The sequence below is a fragment of the Suricata suricatta genome, chromosome 3 (assembly GCF_006229205.1).
Source record: "Suricata suricatta isolate VVHF042 chromosome 3, meerkat_22Aug2017_6uvM2_HiC, whole genome shotgun sequence".
NCBI lineage: Eukaryota > Metazoa > Chordata > Mammalia > Carnivora > Herpestidae > Suricata > Suricata suricatta.
Window position 1 is genome coordinate 143,642,335 of NC_043702.1, and position 27,133 is coordinate 143,669,467.

The window sequence follows — 27,133 nt, forward strand, 5'->3', positions numbered from 1 at the left end:
CGGGAGATTTCACAGTTAAAAAATCAGAAGCTACGGCAATACCGAATACATATTCCCGAGAGAGTTACCCACTTGAGCAAATCTATGTTCCAGACTATAGCAGGTGCTCAACATTGCTGATTAATGAATTGATTGGTGAATTAATTGAAAACGATTAACACTTTTCTGTGATATTTAATTTCAATAAAATTTCAATTTTATGGGATCCACTGTGGAAAACAATTATAGAACATTAAAATAATGATTATGAACTCAAGGATGGTTCTGAAATATGCATGTTTAACACTGAACAAATTCATATTTAATACACAGAGGTAGGTCCAGTTGTGCCTTCATTATGAGAAGAAGCTATCTCTGAGCCCACCAGTAGAAAATTATAACTCGAGGGTTTAAAGAATGTCATCATATTGAGAAGGTCTTGATTTAGAGGAACTGAATATCTTCCATATAAGAGGACATGCTGTCCTCGTAATAACAACCAGTCCTGACAGGGTAGTGTGATGCTGCTGTGTCTTATTAATGGACTATAATAACCACTGGAAGTGTAACTGTCACTTCAACCCAGAAAGTGACAATGTGGCTATTCTAAAGCTTCAGAAAACCTTGGTAATACTATCAGTATTTTGTTGTTTGCAGGACTGATTTTTGATTTCATAATCTGCACGATTCCAACAATTACGTAACTTAAAATATTAATTGAAACTGTAAAATATAAAAATGGAAAGGGTCTTGTTGGGATGAGCACTGGGTGTTGTAGGTAAGTGATGAATCATGGGAATCTACCCCCAACACCAAGAGCACGCTGTATATACTGTATGTTAGCCAACTTGACAATAAATTATATTTTAAAAAAGGAAAGTGTAGTTATTTTTAAGCCATGTTCCTTGGACAACATTTTAAGATATGGATAGTTTACCACCTCACAATCTGACTATTAACCTTGTAGCTAATATTATAGGTAATTGTTAAAGTTCTTTACATTTAGAAAATCTGAAGGGCAGTCTCTCCTGTATTTAAGAACGTAAATCCTCTAAAATGATGGGTAGTTTCTAATCTCTAGTGTGTTTGTTCCTTAATATTGACATAAAGATTGAATTGAAAGTAACAGAAAACCCTAATCTTAATGAATATGCTAAAGACAAATGTGAATTTTTTACATATGTTGAAGATAACATATTAGGAATAAATATTAGGAATCAGAAACATTTTTACATGTAGATCAACCTTTTTAATAGATGGAAAACATTCAATAAAGGTTAAGTTACATGTCAAATCATGTAAACTAGAAGGCAAACAACATGTTCTGGCTTATTTATAAATAAAAATATGTTCAACATAGACCATTTAGATTCAAATCCTCAAGCAAGTAAAAATTTAGAGATTTGTATTTTCTTCTAAAAATCATGTTTTATAAAGGATTTTCTGATGTGTTGATATACTATTCTTTTCTCTGCCATACGTTTTTATGTCCTCAAGGGTTCTTGATAAGACAGCAACCTTGATGAGAAAGAGACAGAAAAGGAGAGAGAGTTTTGAAATAAGTATCATTTCTGGTTAGGTATTTATTATACTCTTAACCCTTCAACACTTCATATAATTAGTCACTGTTTTAACTAACTATTGATGCAAGCAAGTTGCCAGAGTTGGTAAATTATAGCATCAATTCCCTTTTAAAATCTCGGTGTCATTGGCTACAATAATAATTGATACAATGATAATAATAATAACATTTTGAACATTTTTCTAAGTTATTTACCTTTTTATTTCTTGGAAATGAGAAATCCAAGATACACAAAACACTTAAATACATATAAAATTTTCTCCTCTAATTTTACCATAGTTAAAAATTTTTTAAAAGTTTTCGACCATGTGTGTCTTATGAATGTTTTTTATAGAGTGTTCAAAATATCTAAAAAGTTGTCATAATGCTGTTCATATAGTTCATTGTTTATAATGACTAGGACACTAACACATACATTTTGCCATAAGTTATTTTTATAGTGTTTTTAATTGAATATAAAGTATAATTTTCATTTTATACTGTATCTTCAAAAGGGTCAAAGCGTTGGTGGTATAGTGGTGAGCATAGCTGCCTTCCAAAAGGGTCAAAATCCTGATCCTATAAAATGGCTTACATTTACATCATTTTATTATATTATTGTAAAATATTTTTCTAAAAGCAGATACCATATGTTTGCACTCATAGGTCTAACAGGAGAAACCTAACAAAGGGCCATAGGGAGGGGAAGGGGGAAAGAAAGTTGGGGAGAGAGGGATGCAAATCATGAGAGACTATTGAATACTGAAAACGAACTGAGGGTTGAAGGCGGAGGGGGAGGGGGGTAGGGGGTGATGCTAATAGAGGAGGGCACTTGTGGGGAAGAGCACTGAGTGTTATATGGAAACCAATTTGACAATAAACTATTAAAAAAAACAAAAAAAGAAAAAGAAAAAACCCCACAATATCTTTCTATTAAAAAAAATAAAAGCAGAATTATTTGTCATTCATCATGAAATATACAATATGATTATTGTTTTTCTCTGACTTATTTCACTTAGTATAGTATCTTCTAGGTCCACTTTTGATGTCACAAATGGCAAGATCTCATCCTTTTTTGTGGCTGGGTAATATTCTATTATATATAATATTCCCTATCTTCTTTATCCATTCATCTATCAATGGACACTTGGATGGCTTTCCTATCTTGGCTATTGTAAATAATGTGCAATAAACAAAGGGTTGCATATATTTTTTGAATTAGTGTTATTGTTTTGTTTTCTTTGGGTAAATACCCAGAAGTATAATTATTGGGTCATATGTATTTTTATTTTTAAATTTTTTGAGGGACCTCCACATTGTTTTCTATACTTGCTGCACCAATTTACATTCCTACCAACAGGGTCCAAGGGTTCTTTTTTCTCCACATCCTTGCAAATACTTGTTATTTCTTTGGCTATCTGAAAGGGAAATATGATTTTGATTTGCATTTTCCCTGGTGCTGAGTGGTGCTGTCTTTTGTCTTTTCATGTGTCTGTTGGCCATCTGTATGTCTTCTTTGGAAAAATGTCCTCTGCCCATTTTTTAATTGGACTATTTGGGGGATATTTTGTGTGTGTGTGTGTGTGTGTGTGTGTGTGTGTGTGTGTGTGTGTTGACTTGTACAAATTCCTTATATATTTTGGATATTAAGCAATAATCAGATATATCATTTGCAAATATTTTCTCCCATTCAGTGGGTTGCCTTTTTGTTTGTTGATGGTTTCCTTTGCTAGGCAGAAGCTTTTCATTTTTCACTTTCATTTTGATGAATTTCATTTTGATGATTAAACTTCCAGCTTAAGTAAGTTATGGCAATAAAAAAAAAAGTACTGCATAGGTCATAGAGTCAATGGCATAATAGCATGGCATGGTGAGAGATTGTGGCTGTACTTGTGGTGAACATACCATACTGTATACCGGAAACACAGAATTTACAACTGTATGTGTGTCAGCCATACTCAAATAAAAACCAAAAAAGAATGAGGAAAAAAACAAAAAGTATAAAACATATATTTTAAATTGCCATATGAAGAAACACGTTAGTATTTCCAAGCTCTTCAAAGAAATGTATTCCTGAAAATAACATAATTTTAGTCATCGGGTTTTTTTTTTCATGTTTTATTTATTTTTGAGAGAGAGAGAGAGAGAGCGAGCATTGGCAGGGGAGGGGCAGAGAGAAAGAGGCAGACAAAGGATCTGAAGCAGGCTCCAGGCTCTGAGCTGTCAGCACAGAGCCTGATGCAGGGCTGGAACCCACGAACTGTGAGATCATGACCTGAGCTGAAGCCGGCCGCTTAACTGACTGAGCCACCCGGGCGCCCCTTATCATGTTATTAATATGCTCTTCTATCAATAGAAAGATTTGTACAAATTTGTTTCCCATTCTTTTTTTTTTTTAAGTTTATTTGTTTTGAAAGAAACAGTGAGCATGTGAGAAGGGGAGGGGCAGAGAAAGAGAGAGAGAGAAAGGCAGAGAGAATCCCAAGCAGGCTCCATGCTGTCAGTGCAGAGTCTGATGTGGGGCTCAGTGTTACGACTGTGAAATCATGATTTGAGCCGAAATCAAGAGTTGGACACTTAACCAACTGAATGACCCAGGCACCTCTTATTTACTCCATCTTTATCACTTATACTTGGATTTATACTAGGAAGTGGGAAAAAATGAGATTTTTCTATCTCAACATATAGGTTAATTTTTCCACACTTAAATATTGCTCAAATAAATTGATTTGCCAAATTGCCAAGTGTCACAAGTATGCAATAGTAAACACTTTGACTTCAGACAACTCAGAAAGTTTGCTGAATTAATTAATATTTCTAGGACTTTGCCTGGCTTAAAAAAATAAAATTAGTTTTTCCTTTCTAATGACCATAAAGTAGGAGTGTTGTAAAACCTAAAGTTCCTGAAATTTATAACAAAAGAATCTCTTGAACAAAAATATGAAGAAAATAGTTGTAGGCACAGATTTCTTCTTACCTTTCTCTTTGAACACATCTTGGATATTTTAACTGCCCTCTGACACACTGCACTCTGAGTTCAGATCCTATGATAGAAGACTCATCAATATATGTATCTCTCGTACAAAGAAATTCAATATGCTCTCCATGTAAAATATATGCTCTGTTGTCAAAATTCCATTTCAGGAGTAAATTATTATTTTCCATTTCAACAAAAGATAATGTACAAGGCTCTGAAAAATAAAAAGAAGAAAATTATCTTGACACATCTTGGCACTAATAGGAAGCATTGTGTTCCCTATTCATGATAACCCTAAAATTCCCAGACATTTGAGTGGCAACTAAGTTAGTTAGAATTAATATTTGAGTCAGAAAATATGTTCAAAGCTATTTATCTCTGTGGTCCTGGACTTGGAAAAAAGTATATATCCTGCCAGTCACTTAGCTTTATGCCATTAAGGTTTTCAAAGATAGCAAACAAAAAAGGTGTTTTTTAATAAAGAGCATTGAAAGTTAATTAATTATCATTAAAGTAATGTTATTTTTCCTATTTTTTTCCTCAGGAAGCTCAAATAAAATCCCCATGAGGCACTGTATTTGTTTGATTGTTGTATAGATATTATTGAAATATAAAAAGAAGGTGGATTCTCAACAATGACTCAAACTCTATAACCTGATGGAATCCAGAGTAGTTAACAGTTTTTTCTCTCTTAAATTTCCAGTTATTAAGGAATATCAATATTGGATTAAGATGCTTTACATTCTAAGCATTGAAAATATTGTTGGGTTCTTCCACTAATGCATTAAAATAAAACAAAACAAAAACTTAAAATAATTATTAGGATACCTAACACATTTCTTTAATTTTTTCATAATAAAAATATTTATATTTTCAAAATGTCAAGTTATTTCAGAAAATGAAGTAGTTTGTGTTCTTATTTGCCTCTTGTATGACCTAGCCCTGAACAGTAGATTCTGAGAGTTGTTAATAGAGTACATAAATGATAGAACTATAATACATAAACAAACTTTATTCAATATTTTCAGTTTGTATTGAATCCCATGTGTTTGATGTTATGCTAGAAGCTCTATAGACAGAATAAAATGAATAAAAATAATCAGAAAGACTCTAAGAATCTTTGTAGTCACTGCAAAATAGCTTTGAAAACGAGGTCAAATGGTACTATATTTTAAATGTTGTTCCACAAAACATGAAATTTTAATCAAAACAAGTTAAAGATTAATTCATGGACCCACTGTTCTCAGCTATGACAGAATAGCCTATATCAAACCATCACTTCTACTAAAAACTGGAAAATCTGAAAACAGACACAAAGCAAGTATTTGAGGAATTAGAGAATTTCCAAGGAAATCAGTACTCATGATGCTAAGATTCTGGTAAAACCTCATTCAGATGAATCCAACATTCTAGTGGCATTTTCTTCTTGGAGCTTTTATTGATTCTCAGCATAACAACAAACATAGAGCTAGCAGATCTTTTGGGAATCTAACGTTGTTGAGGACAGAAAAATGGAAGTTTAGGTCAGCCATGACAGCCAGGACATAAAAGGCCAAGAACTGAAGGGAATGGAGGTGCAGAGGATGAACATGATACTTAGCACTCACTTTTCCCATGAAGCCTATTCTTGACTTGGGCAAAGAGAGATCATAAAGAGCCAAGCAGAAAGTGAATGAAAAGCTATATTAAACTTTTGGTAAACGTCCAGTAAGAGACTGTCAAGAAGGAGGAACCTTGGTCTGAACATCAAAATTCTTAAAAAAATTTTTTTTACATTTATTTATTTTTGAGGGACACAGAGAGACAGAGCATAAGTGGGGGAGGAGCAGAGAGAGAACAAGACACAGAATCTGAAACAGGCTCCAGTCTTGGAACTGTCAGCACAGAGTCCTATGTGGGGCTTGAACTCACAATCTATGAGATCACAATCTGAGCTGAAGTCAGATGCTTAACAGACTGAGCCACCAAGATGCCCCTGAACACCAAAATTCTTAGTGAAAAATTCTGCAGGGTTACATCCTATGAGTAGAGACAAACAGAGGTCTGAAAATAAGCCTGGAGAAAACGACATTTCTAATTAGATTGAGGCCAATTTCCCCTACACTATTATCCAGAAAATGAGATAAGTATTCTCTGGAAAAAGGTGGCATTGTTGTTTCAAGCTTCTAAAATTTTCCATACATAATATTTGATATTCAATGAACTGTTAATAGAAACAGCAAGAAATTAGACTAGAAATAGAAATAGGTCTACAAATAATCCAGATAATAGAGTTTTCAGACAAGAACTTGAAATAAGTTGGATCGACATGGTGACAAAATGGATGTTAAAGTCTTTCATCAGAGAACTCAAGTCTATATACACACACAAGCATAAAGTGGATATTCTAGAAATGCAAAGATATTGACAGCTCAGTAGATGAATTTAAATCATACTGGACACATCTAAAGAAATTAATAAATTGGAAGATATATCAGTAGGAAGTAACCAAATTAAAACAAAAAGAAGATAAAATATACCCCCAAAACCTATGAAAAATATCAAGCCACAGATTCAAGAAGTGCCACCAACTTGAAGAATGAAATGCTCAGAGAAACCCACATCAGGCCCAGCATAAGTAACCTATTGAAGATAAAGGGGAAAAGAACCTCAGAACCAGCCGAGTACAAAAAGATACCTAGTTTCAAAGAAATACAGTTAAGAATGACATTAACTAACAAAAACCCACAAAAGGCAAAAAAGGATAAAATGACATCTTTTACAGGACTAAAAGAAAAATGAGGACCAAACCAGACTTCTATATTTGGCAAAAATAACTCTTCAAAGGTGCAGGGAAATAAAGAAATTTGCAGACAGGCAAAAACTGAGAAGATAATAAAAAAGTGATATTTTTCAGGCATATGGAAAATAATCCCAATCAGAAAGAGTGAAAAGCAGGAGAAGATGAGAAACAAGTCACTGAAAAACATAAACTAATCTTAAAAACTATTTTTGAACAACATAATGTTCACAGTCATTGAGACTTAAACTAGAGGGAGAATGAAATGAATGACATAGTAGTACAGAAAGTGGGAAGGGTAAGTCAAGGTAAAGTGTTCTGGGTCCTAGAGAAGTGGCCAAAATACTAATTTATATGCAATTGTAGTAAGTCCAGGTTGGATGATGTAACCTCTATGATAACAGATAAAGGAAGCCAAGAGGAAATTATAACTGAGAAGCTAGTAGAGAGTAAATGGCATAAAAAGAATTGATTTACCCAAAAGAAACAAAAAAAGAACAAAGAAGGAAAGAAAGAAAAAGAAAAGGTGAAACAAAAGAAAACCGCCAAGTTTCCTGGCTGCCTCAGGCAAGGATTATCACTCTCTGGAGAGTGAACCAGTAAACAAGATTTGCATCTGGAGGCTGGAGATTGCTATTTCCTGGTCAAAATAATGTTGGCGTCTGTCATGCTGGGCCAGACGTAGAGTGGCCAAGGTGCACAAAAGATCAAAACTGCATTTTGGATTATTCAGTGCTAACTCCCCCTTCCCAGCATTGCTGAGGCAAGTCTGGGCGCTTCTTTTGATATTCATTTGACTCTGTTTACCTGGTAACCGACCTGGGTCAGTCCCTGCCCCAAAATCCTATATGAGTGAATTATTTTCTTAAGAGAGGAGGAATAAAGAAGAGAAGCTTGATCGGAATCCGTGTGTGTGTGCTGTGTTCACTCTCTGCGTCTCCCTTCTGCCCTGTTTTTCTCTCCCTCCCTTGGGTGAAGGACCCGCGATGGAGGCGCGCTCAAAGCCGGGGACGAGTGTGCCTGGACCTGGAGAGCCAGCGCGCCGCGCACCTGCAAGTGCCGCCCCAGCCTGGGGTGCAGGCGGACGGTCGGACGAGCAGCCCCGGGCCCGGGTTAAGACAGAAAAGAAAAGAGAGTAAAGAATACAGAACACATAGGGTATTTTTCTAGTACAGTAAGATAAGATGGTAGCTATAAACCCAACAGTATCAGTACTGCTATCAATATGTAAATAGACTAAATACTCTAGTATAAAGATTGTCAGAATGAAAAAGTATGCTTTAAAATGAACTGTATATTGCTTTTAAGACGTACATATTCAAAGTAAGAAATCCAAAAATTGAAAGTTGAGGAGAAAAAATGTACGCCTTGTAAATCCTTGTCAGAAGTCAGCCAGCACAGCTAGAGTAGACTTCGGGCAAAATGAGAGAAAACAAAATAAGGCAAAGATAAAGGAAGACTCCCTTAAAATTCAGCAGGGCCAATACACCGAGATTTAATATGCTTCGATTTGTGTGTCCCTAGAAGAATTGCACGAAAACACAAAAGCAAAAATTGCCAGAACTAAAATGAGAAATGTTTTTAAATGCACAGAAGAAGAGACTTTAACACACTTCTTTTGAAAACCAATAGAAAAACAAACACATATCAGCACAGATATGAATGAATTTAACATGAAAAACAAAATTCAACCAGCATGTGTGCAATAGTGAATCCAACAATGATGGTTATTTATTTGTTTCAAAAGAACATGTACCTACAACAAATACAGTAATAAAGTGAGTGTCAGTGAAGCTCAAAGGATTGATATAATTCAAAGTGCGTCTCACTGGTGTTCTGTGTACATGATGCATGACTAAATTCTACTCCTGAAGCTACTATTACACTGTATGTTAACTAACTAAAATTTAAATAAACACTTGAGAAGTAAAAATAAACCAAAAAACCTGAAAAAACTTTAAAAAGCCCCAAATCTTTAAAAAAAAATGTATCTCAATGGATTTAAATTAGAAATCAGTAACAAAAGAAAATCTTCCAACGTTCAAAACCTACAAACCTAACTCAGAGTGCATACAAGGTATCAAAATGGATATGGATCAAAATGGAGCAAAACTAAAAATACATATATTTTTTCTTTTTTGAGACAGAGAGAGACGGAGAGTGCTAGCTGGGGAGGGGCAGAGACAGAGGGAAAGAGACTCCCAAGCAGGTTCTGTATTGTCAGCTCGAATCTTAAGCAGGGCTCACTCTCATGACTGTGAGATCATGACCACAAAATCATGACTTGAGCCATCCAGGAGCCCCATGATATCATATATTTTTTAACTGAATGACTGGAGGATAATAAAATACCAAAATGTAAAAATGTGTGGGATAAGTTAAAGTTGTGCTCAGTGGGAAATTCATATCCCTAAATTCATATATTAGGAAGAAAACAAAGGCTGAAAATTAGTAATTTAAGTACCTATCTAAAAAGCTAAAATAAAATCTATAGGGGCACCTGGGTGGCTCAGTCGTTAAGCCTCCGACTTTGGTGCAGGCCATAATCTAATGGTTTGTAGGTTCAAGCCCTGTCTTGGGCTCTGTGCTGAGAGCTCAGAGCCTGAGGCCTGCTTCACATTCTGTCTCCCTCTCTCTGGTTCTCCCCTGCCTGTGCTCTGTCTCTCAAAAATAAAGAGGGATGCAAAACTTGAGAGACTATTGAATGCTGAGAATGAACTGAGGGTTGAGGGGGAAGGGAGAGGGGGGAAAAGAGGTGGTGGTGATGGTGGAGGGCACTTAAGGGGAAGAGCACTGGGTGTTGTATGGAAAACAATTTGACAATAAAATATTATGGAAAACAAAACAAAACAAAAATAAATAAATAAATAAATAAATAAATAAATGTTAAAAAAATAAGATCTATAAAATAAACTCAAGAAATTAGAAGGGAGGAAATAAGGATGAGAATCTAAATTAATAAGATAGTAAGCAACATTTGATGAAATGTAAATATTAGTTGTTTGAAAGGCCTAGTAAAAGTTGTAGACCCTTAGCAAGACATGCCAAGGAAGAGATATATCTTACTACCAATAAAAACAAAAGACCCACCACTAAAGACATTAAAAAGAATGTAAAAGGATGTTTTGAACAACATTACGTCAACAAATTTGACAATTTAGATATAACAGACAAATTCCTAGAAACCACCCTACCAAAACTGACAGCTGTCAGAATCTGTCCATCAAGAAAACTTGATGCCTAAATGGCATGTTTGATGGATTCTTACAATTACTAAGGAAGAAACAGTACCAATCTTACACAAATTCCAGAGAACTGAGAAAGAGGAACTTACCAGTTTACCATATAAAATAAGTAGAAACTTCATTCCAAACTCAAAAGGAAAATAACAGACTGATCTCTCTCAAGAAAATAGATGCAAAACTTCTAAGTAAAATATAAGCCAATGAAACCCAACAACATGGGAAAAGTATAATTCATCACAACCAAGTGTAATTTATTATAGAAATGTAATCATGCTTTTAACAATCAAAAAGAAGCAATTATAATTCTAGGGGGGAAAGTAATAATATGGTTATTTCAATAGATATCGTTAAATACTCACTGAAGATTAAAAAACTTAGAAAAATATAAATTAGAGGTTTCTATATTTTAATTTGATTTTTAATGTCTTTATAACACTAAAGATGTTTAGATGTTTGAATTTTAAGGTGTTTTAAATACTAAATAAAGGTAAATTATTGAAAGTTTTACTTATGAGTTTGAGAAACAAGATACCCAATACCTCCTTTATGCAGCATTATACTCAAGTTCAAACTGATGAAATAAAATAGCAAATAAGTCAAAAAAGGACACACAAAAATTTTTTTATTTAAAGACAAGGTTTTTTTTTGGCTTTGGAAAATCTTGGTAGATATTGTTACTCTACTCAGATACTTCACTAATAAGGCATTAACTTGCTTCAGTTTCTATCTCTGTTTCCCCATTGCACTCGTGATTCCTGCTATGGCACCAATCACACTGAATGATAATTGTTAACACATTTCCCAACACCTCTATGACTTATTCACTGTATAGCCCCCTACAACACCAGAACCTGGTGTATGTTTGTATTTATTAATATTTGTTAGAACAAGCAGGACTATGGTTATCTATGATCTACAGGAAAGAAGAGAAACTAGTAATTGAATAGGCATACTGAAACAGAAGTACAGCAAATTAAGCATTATAATAGTATTATATCAACTAAAAGAGAATAGAAAGAGAAAAAGTACAGTTTTGTTTTATTATATAAGGGGATATTTAGTCACACATACCTAAACATGATGGTGGTGTAGACCACACTCCATCTGAACAATAGGACTCCCTAGACCCTTGAAGGAAATGATGATCAAAACATCTGTATTCTACTGAGGAACCATTTTCATAGATGCCTAATATTGAACTAATTATAACTCCATTTTTAATAAGTGGAGGAGATGCACACATTCCTTTAGATTCTGAAAAAATCATTTTAGAAGTATATAATTAATTTCCATAATAAGCATCCAATACTTTAATAATTGCTATAGAAATAAAATAACATAGTTTATATAAAAGCATTTTTGATAGCTGTCAAATTTTAAATATTGAAAGCATTTCTATAATAACTTCATACTATAACATTGATATTGCAAGAATTAGAATCTCATTATAAAATTGAAATACACATTTAAAATTGGCAAAGAATTAAGAACAATGATGTTAACTTTCCCTGTTGTTCTAGCCAGAGGTGAAAATGTGTGAAACCCCTTTGGAGCCAGGCTTTCTGTATGTACCCTCTGACATTTTTTTTCTTATTAGAAGTAATAGTTCCATGTACAAGGAGCACACAGAACCTTCCAATCTGCATCAAAACCTTTAAAAAAAAAAAAACTTGTAAAAAAAATATTTATTTTTGAGAGACACAGAGCATGAGCAGGGGAGGAGCAGAGAGAGAGGGAGGCACAGAATCTGAAACAGGCCCCAGGCTCTGAGCTGTCAGCACAGAGCCCGACAAGGGGCTCAAACTCATGGATGGTGAGATCATAACCTGAGCCGGAGCTGGATGCCCAACCGACTGAGCCGCCCAGGCGCCCCAGACCTTTTCTGAGACAACACAAACTCACCAAACCCTAAGAAGGGCGATGTTTTCCAGAGCTGTTGATTGCTCACGTTAGGGTGATCAGCCCCCTGACAGTCTGGGGATATTCATAAGATCTGTTAATTTCTCCCTTTAAAAAGTTGACTTATTGGAATTAGAAGATTTCAGCATAGTCATCCTATTTAAGTATTTGTGCTTACTGGAAATTAATCAGATCATTCCCAATGTTATAGATTAGAAGATGATGGTGAGTTGTGTAGGGTCTTTCTTATACTTTGAACCTAAGTAAGTAACATTAATCACCTGATAAATTACCAGAAAATACCATTTACCTTTTATAATACATAAAGGATATCTCACTTCTCCTCTATTGCACTGTACCGATAATTCAGACAATGAAGTTGATGGAGATAAGTCATATCCTTGTTTACATACAAAATCTATTAAATCTCCATGTAAGACCTTTCCTTCATACTTCCACTTCATCTCTATGTTATTTCTTTTCATGTAATCCACATTAATAGTACATGGCTCTGTAAGAAAAATGTTCTTTTAAGTTATTTACTTATTTGCCAAATATGAAGTTTAATGTATTTTTAAAATAAAAATTTTGACCGGTATCAGAAGCAATGTTTTATATTTAACATTTATATTATTAAAACTCCTCAAACATATACATAATAAAGTATACATTTTATTGCCAGCATGAATTTATACATTTCTTATTATCATTATATTATACATTTAAACCACTTAATTTGAACATTAAATATATTGTTTAAGCTACAAAAGATGCACTTCAGACCAAAAGGTTCATACAGACTAAAAGTGAAATGATACAGAAAGAGATATCATACCAAGTTAAACTGTAACTATTTGCAGGTGACATAATACTATATACAAAAAACCCTAAAGACTCCACCAAAAAAACTATAAAAAGTAAAAAAATGAATTCAGTATAATTACAGAATACAAAATTAACACATAGAAATCAATTGCATTTATGCACACTAACATTGGTAGAAATCACAATGTAACAAGTTCATTGCAACTGTAGTGACCTATTACACTCCTTTAAATGTAATTCTGACTAGCAATGTGAAAAATGAGGCAAATACATAGGCTTGAAATGGAAGATAAATATTATTTTCTAAAAGTTATTTCAATTTAGATAATTATTTAGATAGCTGCCTTCATTCTACACTTGACACATTAATGTTAATTATGCCATGTCTTAATCCAAAATGTATTTTAAGGAATTACAAACTTGTCTTTATTTGCTCAGCAAAATAAAACAAAGGTGATCATTCAAGTGAGGAATTGATAGCCAAGGAAGCTATTGACCATATGCTCTACCAAGGAAGGAATTGGATTGATTATTCTCTCCAAATGACATTCTGGGGACAATATAGCGAGAGATGCTGATGATCTTAGTAAGGGGAAATTTCAGTTCAGAGAAAGATACCACAAAATGTAACCAGTCACAAAAATGTGAATAAACTTAATGCAACTGAAATGAACACATAAAAATGGCTAAAATGGTAAAGTTTTATTGTTCATATTTTACCACAATTTTTAAAAAGCAATAGGTAAGACCTAATGGAGTTGTAGACCCTGTGATACTAGATTTTCTGCTTATCGAAGAGAGAAGGGAAAGAAAACACTTGGAAAAAATGTATACAAAAGTCATTCTTTCCAGGTTATAAAATATTATGAAATAATCACATAAAAATAGAAACACAATCATAAAAGAAATTCAATATATTCTGTTATACATGGAGTAAATTCCAGGGATCTAATGTATATAATGGTGACTATAGTCAATAGTATTGTTTTGATCCTGGAATGTTACCAAGAGAGTAGATCTCCACAATGACAAGAACAACAAAAACTGGTGATTATGTGACGTGAAGGAAATGTTATCCAACTTTACTGTGGTAAACATTTCAAAATACATATGTGTATCAACTTGTACACCTTAAAATTACATTGTTCTCCTTAAAATTCCACAATATCATATGTCAATTGTATCTCAATAAACCTGGGAATTAAAAAAAAATACAATGTGTTCTCTATCTTACCTAAGCAAACAGGTGGAGATGACCATCTTCCTTGTTCACAATGAGATATTTTTGCTCCACTCAATAAGTAATATTCATTGCATCTATATTCCACCGAGGATCCTGTAGTGTAGCTTGCCAGTGATCCATCAATAACAGCCCCATTTAGGACAGCAGGTGGAGGCTTACAATTCTCATTATTTTCTAAGAAAAGTAGTTATTTTAAAATTAATATAATTTTGTATTATATTAAACATATAATATATAATAACATATCAATATAATGATATCATACAGTTACCAATAATCTAGTACTTTAATATTTGTCTTATATAACTTAGGACAACTGATTTCTAAATTCTCCAGAAATGAGAAAAATGCTATTCAGCTCAAATATTTAAAAAATTTACTAAGTAAGAATAAACAGCAAAAGTTTCACCTAAGAATACATATGCATGTTTGTCACCTTTCTTGCTTATGAATGAATCATAATAGAGATATTCTTAAAATCTTAGAAAGGTAAACAATAACCCAAATATTATTGCCAATTCTAAAACTATCCTTTGACATTATCCACTTTTATTTTTTTTATTCATTCTCTTCATCCCAGATCTCAATTATGAATGAGATATTTTACTTTTGCTCTCTCTTTAGTTTTTCTCTTACTCTGCTAATTTCTTTTATGTAATAAATACCTAAAGTAAACATGTTTGTGGAGATCGTTCTAGGAAAGATCGAGAAAAGAGAAGGACCACAGGAAGGGTAGCACCCAGGAGTGGCAATGCACCCTGGTTGTGCATATCAGCAAAACAAAAGACCAGAGATATGTCTCAGAAGGGTGGAGGGCTCAGACTGGCCAGATGCGTAAGTAATATCAGAAGGACCGACCCAGAATCAGTAACAGAGTGCTCTAGTATAACTCTGCAGGACACAAAGGGGAGGGAGTAGATCATGCTCATGGCCAGTCACCCAATCCAACATGCCCTTATTTACTTCTCTAATGAAAGCTCTCTAATGAGCTTTCATATAAAGCTCAGAAATCATGGTATAAAATAGGTCAGATAATAGTACGTAGCACTAATGGACCTTCAAAAGTCTTTTCTAGCTTCCCAATTCTTTAAATTGGGTTAAATTCTATGGATGGCTCATATACACAAAAGCAGTAGTAGAGTATGTGCAGCAGTGGGCGGTAGTCTCTTGCTATATGTTTGTGGATTAAATAAGTAGAATGAAAAATTGTACAGAATAGGCTTAGCTATTGATGGTAAATGTAGCATACATACCAACACACTCAGGAGGACGTGTCCACTTTCCATGTTGACAAGTTATTTCTCTTGATCCACGGAGATGATACCCACTTCCACATTCATATGCCACCGTATCCCCATTGTAATGAATCTTAGAGTTTAGGTTTGCTGTGCCATTCTCAATGACAGGTGGGTCCTCACAGGCTATCTTCTCCTTTTGTTCTGAACAAATGAAAGAGACCGTTCAGCTACATGTACAAATTTCATTTTAGGGAAACCTTATTCAAGGTGTTGCTAACCAATGCATTTTGGAGGTTCGGTCCATTTTCCATTTTCACAACGTATTTCTTCTGATCCCTGTATCTTAAAATTAACTTCACATTCTACATGAACTATTTCTCCATGACGATAAGTTGTTGAACGTGTTTGAATTTTGGAGTTTAGAGGCAGAGGTGGTGGAGGACATCGGTTTCTTCTTCCTTATAAAAAAAATCACCATATTTAGTCATATAATTATGAAAATAATAGGTAGATTTCATAAACACATTCATTGAGTCAAGTACCATAGGAAGTACCCAGACCCTACGTCACCCCTTTGATCTCCACTTCTGATTTGTTTGTTGTTCACTTCCTTGTGTGATACCCCTCCTCATGAGCAGGAACTGTGACTTCTTTCTAACCAACAGAATATGGTAAAGATGAGGGGATGTATGTGATTATGTATGCATGCTATGCAACATATATACTATAAACCATTCTTGTTGAGAGGCTCTCTCCCTGCTGATTTTGATAAAAAGCACACTCCCACATTGTGAGCTTCCAAAGGGGGAGGCAACAAGGCAAGGAGCAGAAGGCCGCCTCCAGCCGGCAGCTGGGAAGAAATTGAGGCTCCCAATTCAGCAGTATGAAAAGCACTCAATGCCATCAACAACCACAATGAGTTTGAAGGCAGATTCTTCCCCAGAAAAGTCTCAGATGAGACTGCAGTTTTGTTAGGGATGCAGAAGAGCCAGGTAAGCTATGCCCAGACTCCTGACCTACACAGAAATTATGAAATATACAAGTGTGTTGTTTTAAGCTGCTAAATTTGTAATAGCAGCGTTATGCACCAATAGAAAACTACAAAAGCAAGTAAATTAAAACAGCATTCATTATCGCCTTTATTCCTAAAATAACTTTATTAAGGAGGGACAATTATTTCTCTCATATTATAGATAAATAAACTAAAACTTCTCAAGTAAGTATATTAACTATTAACCAGTGGATCTGTCTTGTACCCAGGTCTATGTGAATTAAATAAAATCTCCTGTTCTTAACTATTCTGAAATGCAGACTGTATTAATTTCCTACTACTTTTGTGACAAATTATCATAAGTAAGTGGCTTTAAATAGCACAAACTTATTCTCCTACAGTTCTGGAAGGCAAAGCCCAGAACCAGTTTCACTGGGCTGAAATCAAGATGTCCGGAGAGCTGCATTCCTTCAGGGAGCTTTAGGGGAGAATCCGCTTCCTTGCCTTCTTAGGCACATGACCTTTCCTCCTCTTACTCCACCTTCTCACTTCCATTGTCACATCTCCAGTCCTCTTCTGTAGTCATTTTACCCTCTGCCTCCCTCCGTGATTACATTTAGGGCCCACATGGATAATCCCAGAAATCATTCTTACCTCAAGATCCTTAACTTTATCACATGCACAAAGTCCCTTTTTATAAGTAAGGTAGCATTCACTGGTTCCAGGGATTAGGATATCATATATTATTATTCAGGCAATTGCACTGCCTACCCTACATCTAATGACTATTTACTAGAGAAATAACCTGACATGTTGGCCTGCTGACTAACTTGGATGGGGGGAGGCGGAGGAGGCATAATGTAGGTTTGCCATTTATTTCTGAAATAACATGCTTCAGGCAATTTGCTAACAATCTTCCTCTCTACTGTTAGACCAAGGCTCCTGAAGGGACTGGAAAACTAAAAACAAAAACATTGACGTCATCATGTGGTGCATTTAAAGAATTGGGGTCCTTCTGGGCAGTCTCATCTCATACCTCTGGTCATCTCCCTCTTTCCCCCTTTCTAGCGTCTGCTTCAAATCTTCACCCCCTCTTCCAAGTTCCAGTTGCCTGTCTTCCTTTTGCCTGTCAATAATGACATTATTTTCTATATTAGGGAGAAAATAGAGGCTATCAAGACCTTTCCTTCTCCCCATCTCTCCTGATCTTCACACTCCTATTAGCTTTCAGTTCAAATAGTTCAAATATAGAACACCTTCAAAAATGCTGTCTCACCCCAAACCTTCAGATCTTCAATTTTTGCTCAAATACTTTATTCCCGACTTTATTATATTTGTCACATTGCATCAATTACTTTTTCAAATCTGTTCGCTCTGCTAGGCTAGGATCTCTTTCATATGTCATTGTAGATATATTTAAATGACTATCGAATTGTTGTCTTCCAATAGGTGATCATACTATCTGCTTGAACATGTCCAGTGATAGAAACTTACCATACAGATTACATTGTAGGATAGCTCTTACTAGAGGACCATATTGTTGTTCTTTATTCTGATTTTTCTATTCTTTACCCCCACTATTCTGAAAGCTGTATTTTTATCAGGAAATATGTAGCCAAGTAAGAAAGAACCCTCACAAAGCTACCAGCTTGCAATAATTGAATCTAGTAATTCCCAAAAAGAAAATTTATTCATTGTTACAAGATATTTTAAATTTAAAATAAGAGAGCTTAAAAGTTATGTCCACTGGGGCACCTGGGTGGCTCAGTTGGTTAAGCATCCAATTTTGGCTCAGGTCATGATCTCATGGTCTATGAGTTCGAGCCCCACATCAGGCTCTGTGCTGACAGGTCAGAGCCTGGAGCCTGCTTCAGATTCTGTGTCTCCCTCTCTCTGCCCTTCCCATATTCCCACACAAAATCTGAAGCAGGTTCCGGGCTCTGAGCTAGCTCTCAACAATCACTAAAAAATTTTTAAAGTTATATCCATGCTACAAATTAATGCAAAATATGAAATTTCTTCAAATTAAATGTATTACATATTGGTGAAAATATTTTATTTAAATTTTTAAAAATTTTTTAATGTTTTTTATTTATTTTTGAGAGACAGAGTGCAAGCAGGAGAGGAGCCGAGAGAGAGGGAGACACAAAATCTGAAGCAGGCTCCAGGCTCTGAGCTAACTGTCAGCACAGAGCCTGATGCAGGGCTCGAACTCACAAACTGAAACCAAGATCTGAGCCGAAGCTGGAGGCTCAACAGACTGAGCCACCCAGGTACCTCTGGTAAAAATATTTAGCATTGATTTAAAAGGCCATATTTATCTTAAAAGATAGCACTCAGACAAGGATTAGATATTAACAGAAACATTTTTCATAAAAATTAAGGCTGATTAAGACAATATTTTATTTGTATCAGTGTGAAATTTTAAAAATTACCTTCACATACAGGAGATTCTGGGTACCAACCAAAGTTATAGCACTGAATTAAATCAGATCCACTTAGATAATAATTTTCATGACAGAAAAATTGAACTACATCTCCTTCTTCATAAGTTTGCTTTATAGGATGAAAATAACCGTTTTCTATTAATCTTAAAGAAGAGCACTTTAATTCTGAAAATGAAAGAACAAATAAAACACAAAAAATGTTATTTTTTCTGTTGAACAAAATTCATCTACTATTTATATACCACATTCGGAATAGAAATTAGTAAATTTGCCATATTTTGTTATACAGATAAAAGCTTGTCAATTCCAATATTTATGAAATATCATTAGGCTTAGGTTAATTTAAATATCTGAGCTAAAAGAAGTTCTGCTACTTGAGAGCTTTATATTGTCATTTTTTAATTTTTTTCGATTATTTTTCTTCTTTGTGTGGAGAGCGCACTTTCAGTAGATCTCAGCAACGGAGCCGCTCTGCTAGTGTGAAGCCCCGCTGCTCTCTGAGAGCATCAACCGATCAGAGTCTATGATGGACATTAATTAAAACCAGAGGCAAGAAAAAAAATGTATGCAAAGTGAAACATAATTAGTGTGACAATTTATACATACTTCCATATAAAATTTTTCTTTATTTATTATGTTTTTTATTTATTTTTGAGAGAGAGAGAGAGAGAGAGAGAGAGAGAGAGAGAGAGACAGCGTGAGCAGGGGAGGGGCAGAGAGAGAGGGAGACACAGAATCCGAAGGAGGCTCCAGGCTCTGAGCTGTCAGCACAGAGCCCGACGCAGGGCCCGAACCCACGGACTGTGAGATCATGACCTGAGCCGAAGCGGGACACTTAACCCACTGAGCCACCCAGGCACCCCAAGAGAAAAATTTTAAACGAGACCAGAATAATGTTGAAAATGAGAACCTACTGGTGCATTTGGGGGTGAGAGACCATCCATACGTCCGACATTCGACCTCCTCAGCCTTCTTTCCTCCAGCTGTGTAGTAGCCTGAAGCACATTCGTATCGTAGTCTGTCCTGCACTTGGAACGTTTTCTGCGTTGTGGAATAATTTCCATGATGCAATTCAGGGACCAAACACGTTTCTAAAAAAAAAAAAACAAAAAAAAAAACAACATTATTTAATGAATTTTGTCACTAAAGTGATTACATGAAAAAGAAATCTCAAAATGTGTTTTCACAAAATCTTAAGCATATTTGGCAGAATCAATCTTTGGCAAAATTGAAAAATAGCCAGTTTGCCTTTGTCTCTCTAGTCCCTTTTTTAAAATACACTTTGTGTCTTAATGCACCAGTCTTCTATTCTTTTTTCTAAAAAAAATGTTTACTTTGAAAGAGAGAGAGACAGATTTGCACAGGCACAGGAAGGTCAGAGAGAGACAGAGACAGAGACAGAGAGAGAATCCTAAGCATGCTCTGTGCCACCAGCACAGAGCCCAATGCGGGGCTCGATCTCCCAAACGGTGAGATCATAACCTGAGCCAAAACGAGAGCTGGATGCTTAACCAAAGGAGCCACCCTGGTGCCCCCTCTATTCTTAAAATTCTAGTCTAGTGTAGTTGAAAAAAGGCCACAATTCAAATAAAGGCTTGTTCAGTAACAATTTTTTGATTATGTGCCATCTGTGAATTTGTACAGTTTAAGCAACTAACAGCACACTAACAAAACATGTATATTCGAATTACTGGATTATTTTAAGTATATCTAATATTGGTTTACGATGAAAATCATGGGCATTTTCTTGAATTCTTCTTTAATAAAGGAAATAATAATTTATATAGGTTGCAAGAAAGGTTTAAGGGCTTTTTAAAAATTTTATTCCATTTCATTCTTTTCTTAATTAGTATAAAGTAGGAACTGCCTACGCCTTTTGTCTATTGTGAAAAACTGCTGCAGGAACATTGGCATACAATGTCTGAGTCCCTGCTTTCAACTCCTTTGGGTATGGATGTAGAAGTGGAATTACTGGATCATATGGTAATTCTATGTTTAACTTTTAGAGGAATTGTCACCAACCCACGTGTGCATCAATGGATAAATGGACAAACAAAATGTGAAATATACACATACAACATAATACTATTCAGTCATAAAAAGAAGTTAAATTCTGATACATGCTAAAACATAGATGAACCTTGAATAAGCCAGGCACAAAAGGGCAGTATTGCATGGCTCCTCTTACATAAAGTTTCTAAAATAAGAAAATAGATAGAGTCAGAAAATAGAAGTTACCAGGTACTGGGGTATGGTGGGGGGTGTAGGGGATTATTAACAGATACAGAGTTTCTGTTTGGTTTGATGAAAAAGTTTTGGAAACAGTGGTGATGGTTATTACAATACTATGAATGTACTTAATGCTACTGAATTGTACACTTAAAAGTAATTAAAATGGTAAATATCATGTTATGCATGTTGCCACAATTAAAAAAAAAGGTCAGGGTTGCCAATGGTTTGGGAGAAGGAAAAATGGATGAATAGGTGGCAAACAGGGGGTTCTTAGGGCATTGAAACTACTCTGTATGACAGACACCTCACTGGTGGATACATGTCATTATACACTGGGCAAAACCCATAGCATGTGTAACACAAAGAATACACCCTAATGTAAAGTGTGGATTGGGTTAATAATAATGTATTGGTATTGGCTCATCGATTGCAACAGATATGCCTCACTATACGCAAGATGTTAATAATAGGGGAAACTGTATGTGGCCAAGGGCGGGAAGGGGTATATGGGAACTCTCTGTACTAGCTGATCTATATTTCTCCAAATCTTAAACTGCTTTAAAAATAAAGTCTATTGATATGAAAACAAATAAAGTAGGAGCTACTGGAGTAGGTGTGTGGTGGGAGTTGAGAACCCCTAGGTTAGGGAAACACCTAGTATTTAAGAAAAACACTATAATATCAACTTCTTGCATTTGCAGACATAATGAAAAATAAATTCCATTAAATAAAATTGCCTATTGATATAAGAAAGTATTAGCCTCACAGTCCCTTATCTTCAGTGTTAGGAAATGACAAATACATACCATGCTCCTTCCTGCAGGTGGGTTGAGAAGACCATCCATCACCAAGACATTGAACCACTTCTTCATCCTTCCCACCAGTAGTTTTATATCCTGAATTACAACTATAACGCATGTTCTCTTGAATTTTGTACCACAATTTTACATTAGAGATGTAGCCGTTTCTCAGCTCGGGCTTAGTGCATTTTTCTACAGGAAATAATAGGTGAAATTAAGCTTGTGTTTTACTTAGTTGCAAAAGTAAGGCAAAAGTTTAATATTATTTTTGAAATATATTTATTATTATTATTATTTAAGGTTTATTTATTTTTGAGAGAGAGAGAGACGGACTCTCAGCAAGGGAGGGGCAGAGAGAGAGAGACACACAGTATCCAAAGCAGGCTCCAGGCTCTGAGCTGTCAGCACAGAGCTCAACGAGAGGCTCGAACTCACAAACCGTGAGATATGATCTGCGCCGAAGTCAGATGCCTAAATGACTGACCCACTCAGATGCCCCTATTATCCTTGGAATTCGAAGGATGGAGAACACATTTCACTACAAAATTCCTTGATTTGATTTAATTTTGGAAATATCTTGCATGCTCTGTAACAAAGCTCTTCAAAAATTGATTCAACTTGACACTGACATTCTTTGCATTTATTAACTTCAGTTTTTGTAGTGACTTCTACACCTATCACATCTACTTTTAGAAAATATAACAGAGTTCTTCCTCTAACTGATTGTCATTAATGGCAAATAGAAGGAATTTCATTTGAATTTACTTCCTAATATTTTAAAGCCTACTGAGTTTGACAATTTTTAACACTGTGTAACAAAAGCACAGACCTACTTTCTAAATGAAACATTCATTCAAAACCTCTACTCTGTAAAACAGAGGTTAGGTATTCTTTGTTTGAGGTCACCTGATCTGATGGAAGCCAATTAATAGTTTGACTATAGGGTAGCCTGGCATTAAATAATGAGATAAACCAATCAGAATCCTTTTTCCTAAATTTGAACTCAAAATTCAGAAAACACATTTTTTTAGTGGATGTCATGGGAGAAAAAGTTGGCACACAAAGGAGAGATGAGTCTTTCAAAGGCTAAAACACTACAGTAACAATCTTCTTCAAGGCCAGTGTCTATGCACATTATCTGTATAAGTTCCTCATTCCTTAAAGTTACTTATTGGCATCTGTTTCTTGCAGTCTGATAATACCAATTTCAATAATTGTCTTTATTCTCCTCACAGGGTATTACTGAAAACAAAGACAATAGCATTTTCATAAGAAACATTATTAATAGAATTTCAGAATTTGCCTTGACTTTGTACAAGGAACAGTGGACCAGTAATTTTATTCTTAATCTGCCAAAAGTTTTCACCCCCCGCCAGGTCTTATTGGACCCTTACAGATGAATCTCTTTGCACATTATAAATATTTGGTGGACACAGGCCACCGACTCACTGAAGCACTGTGGTTTTGGCGACCAGCCCTCTTGGGTACATGTGATTCGCTCCTCTTGTCTCCCAGTTTCAGTTGTATAACCAGCCAAGCAGGAAAATGACAATTTTTCATTTATTCTCATTGGAAAGTAATAACTTCTAAAAGTATAGTAATATTGGGCAATCCTTCCATTTTCCACGCTAGGAAAACCACAGGGTTTCTCTGAAATGAGTAAATATTAAGACAAAAACTGAAAAACATACCTAAAACCATGAAGTTTGTGACCAAATGGCAATTTTTTTTTTTTTTTTGAGAAGGGGAGGGATAGAGGGAGAGAATCCTAAGCAGGCTCCACCCTCAGGTGCGGGCTCCATCCCACGGCCATGAGATCATGACCTGAGCCCAAATCAAGAGTCAGATGCTTAACCAACTGAGCCACCCAGGCACCACAACGTTTCTAAATTCAAAATGTTTGCAGCTGCTTTAACTAGTACTTATATTTATTACCTAAAATTTTAAGGGACTTTTGTGACAATTTTTTCTCAATCAGAATTAATCTGCTTGTAACCCCAATACTCAACAGTAGCAAGAAAATTGGTCAGGCCATTTCCTCAGGGAAGTTTTCCCTAACTTTGTAAAACAGCACTTTGTAATACAGTATAACGCAAGCCAAATATGTAATTTAAAAATTTCTAGTAGTCACATTAATAAATAGAACTGAAGTTAATTTTATTAATAGGTCTTGTTTGACCCATTAAAATATTAAGATTATTTTTCATTACTTTTTTTCTTCCTAAGTCTGAACTCCAGTGTACATTTACACTTACAGCACATCCCAATTTGGACTAACCAAATTCTTAATTGTATTTGGCCAATCGACACCATACTGGACAGCAGAGTTCTAGAATAGATGAAGTTCTGCTTACAATATGCAAACCTACAGAATTTTGAAGGGAATGGCTTTGTTTTTCCGGAAAGAAAAAGACAGCCAGTGAAAAAATATAAAAGACTTGAGCAAGAGATTTACAAAATGGGATATGTAAATGATCACAGACCTAGTAAAAAGTATTCAGCTACCTTTGGCAATATTAAAGCAGGATATGCATAGACCATATTTAAAAAGCATTCATCTCTTATGAACATTGATACAAAAATTCTCAACAGAATAGTAGCAAACGGAGTTCAGCAGCATATTAAAAGGACCCATGAGCAAGTAGACTTTACTCCTAGAGTGCAAGGATTGTTCAACATACAGAAATCAATCAATATAATATACCACAAAATCAAAGAAGAATGAAATAACGAATATACCTGTGCACCCAAAGATATGTTAGAGAATATTCATAGCATCATTATTTATGTAGCCCCAAACTGGAAACAATCCAAATGCCCATTCATGGCAGAAAAGCTAAACATATGTTAGACTACGCATTCAATGAAATGCTATATAGCAATACAAGTGGTGAATTCTGAATGGTGACTCTCACAAACATATTATTGAGTGAAAGAAGCCTGTCACACATAATTAAATATTATGTATACTTACATAATATTTTTATTGAGATTTAATTGACATAAAAATTAGCTTTGGCATACAGTATAATCCAAATACTTTTCCTTGTGATGAGCACTTTAAAGATCTACTTTCTTAGCAACTTTCAAATATACAATATAATATTATTAACACAATGTGAATGTATATAGGCCAGAGAGAAATTATAACAAAGAAATTAGGTGATTATATGACAGCATTCATTTGAATTACTTGTGGTTAGAAGAAAATTAGACATAACTATGTGTCCATCACTAGGAAGATGGATAAGTAAAATATATGAAACACTATGCAGTAGTAGCAACAGAATAGGTTCAGCAACATGGAAATGTTTAAATGATAGCAAGTAAAACAAAACAGTAAGGAGATAAAATCTATGGCAAGCTTTAAGTGAATGTAAAGCACATACACAAAACCATACATAGTTCAGAAAGAGGGTTACATATTTAAGAATATATCAAACACATTGGAGTGACTCCCAGCTTTCTGCTTGGGGAAATGGAGTTCAGGTTCAGAGATAAAGGGAGGAAATATATAAATAGAGCAAAAGTGGCACCTTTCATGGGCCAATGATGATTACATGATATGAAATGAGAAGCACCATTAACTCAATTATTGCCCCTACGGTTTCCAATGGGGGTGACCATGAGATTATGATCCTTCTCTTCAGGCAGCTTATTTTTTTGTTTGTTTGGGTGAAAGGAGATTATGACCATATAATAATTAGGAAATTATCTAGGAAATGCAATATCCTCATGATATGGAAAACAGAATTATATCAGCTGATTTTTCTCTATTTAGATAGAAAAATAAAACCAAAGGAAATGATTCCTAAAGAAATTCTTTTATTGTAGAATTGGATGTATCAAATAAGATAAATTATATTTACTTCACTTTTATTGTTTTAAGAGCAGAACTTCTCTGGGTAGAAAATTTGTAGTAAACTATTCACCTAAAAGGCAATTATAATCTATAGGATATTTTATTTCAACAAATTCCCTAAGGTGTTTATTTTAGAAAAGCCTTACTGCTGTGTTTTCCTATTTTGCATATTCACTCTGCTGACACCTCATGACCTGTCTCGTTTCTTATCCCTACAGCTTAATAACACGATTAACTATTCCTAAATAACCCACACTTGTGCACTGCCTGCCTCACTGGCTAATTCACACACTGGGCAGCCTGGCTACGCAGACTTCTAAGAGTTAGGGAGGCCACAGACATTGGTTTGTCTGGACAGTCCTGATCTATACCCATTGTCTCACGTAATTATTAATAGAGCTCCCTTTCACTCTCAAAATTATCATTGTCTGCATAATTAATTACATGGTCTTCCTTCTAATCACTACTTACAGATTTAAATCAATAAATAAATTAGGATAAAAATCAAAGGGTGAGGAGTCAAAAATTGTGATGATTTTGATTTTTTCTTTTCAAATTTCAGACACTAAGGTCTCACTTTATAAACAGAGAATTAAATTTGTACAAGATTTGCAGTGTTAGGAATCAATTCTACTATGAAATTAGAATTAAGATTAATATGCAACTTCTAAATGGCGATACTATTAGCCTGAAGGCCCTTTGAGGTATTTAGGTCCTCATCTCCTATGCCCTAAAACCTAGAGCTACAGAGCAGGACTTTTTGTCTTGTTTTGTTTTCCTGAGTTTTGTTACTATAAAAATACTTACTAGTTATGCCCAAAGGAAAAATAAATCTACCTAAATATTACAACAAATTATATTTATGAGAACTGTGCTTTTATAAAGTTGATACATGAAAATGAAAGACTATATTAAAAGTTCCAGTTAAATAAATGTTAGAATTTCCCTGTATAATTTTTAGAGAATAAAGAATGTTAGAAATTAAATTTACCTGCTGCATAGAGTTCTCCTGAGGTGATTAATACGATGATAAAAGCCAAGTCTTTCGACCTCAT

At 34.8% G+C, this 27,133-nt stretch overlaps 1 protein-coding gene across 1 annotated transcript; it reads right to left on the reverse strand.

Annotated features, from left to right (window-relative positions):
• Positions 1-1,205: 1,205 nt before the first annotated feature.
• On the reverse strand, positions 1,206-27,133 carry F13B (coagulation factor XIII B chain). Its single transcript, XM_029933132.1, has 12 exons — positions 27,070-27,133; positions 23,666-23,866; positions 22,223-22,408; positions 20,099-20,275; positions 19,173-19,349; positions 16,025-16,204; positions 15,762-15,947; positions 14,500-14,682; positions 12,751-12,951; positions 11,613-11,795; positions 4,518-4,731; positions 1,206-1,497 (listed from the first exon to the last, which is right to left on the reverse strand). The coding sequence occupies exons 1-12, from the start codon at positions 27,131-27,133 to the stop codon at positions 1,464-1,466; spliced, it is 1,986 nt and encodes a 661-aa protein (XP_029788992.1). The 3' UTR covers positions 1,206-1,463.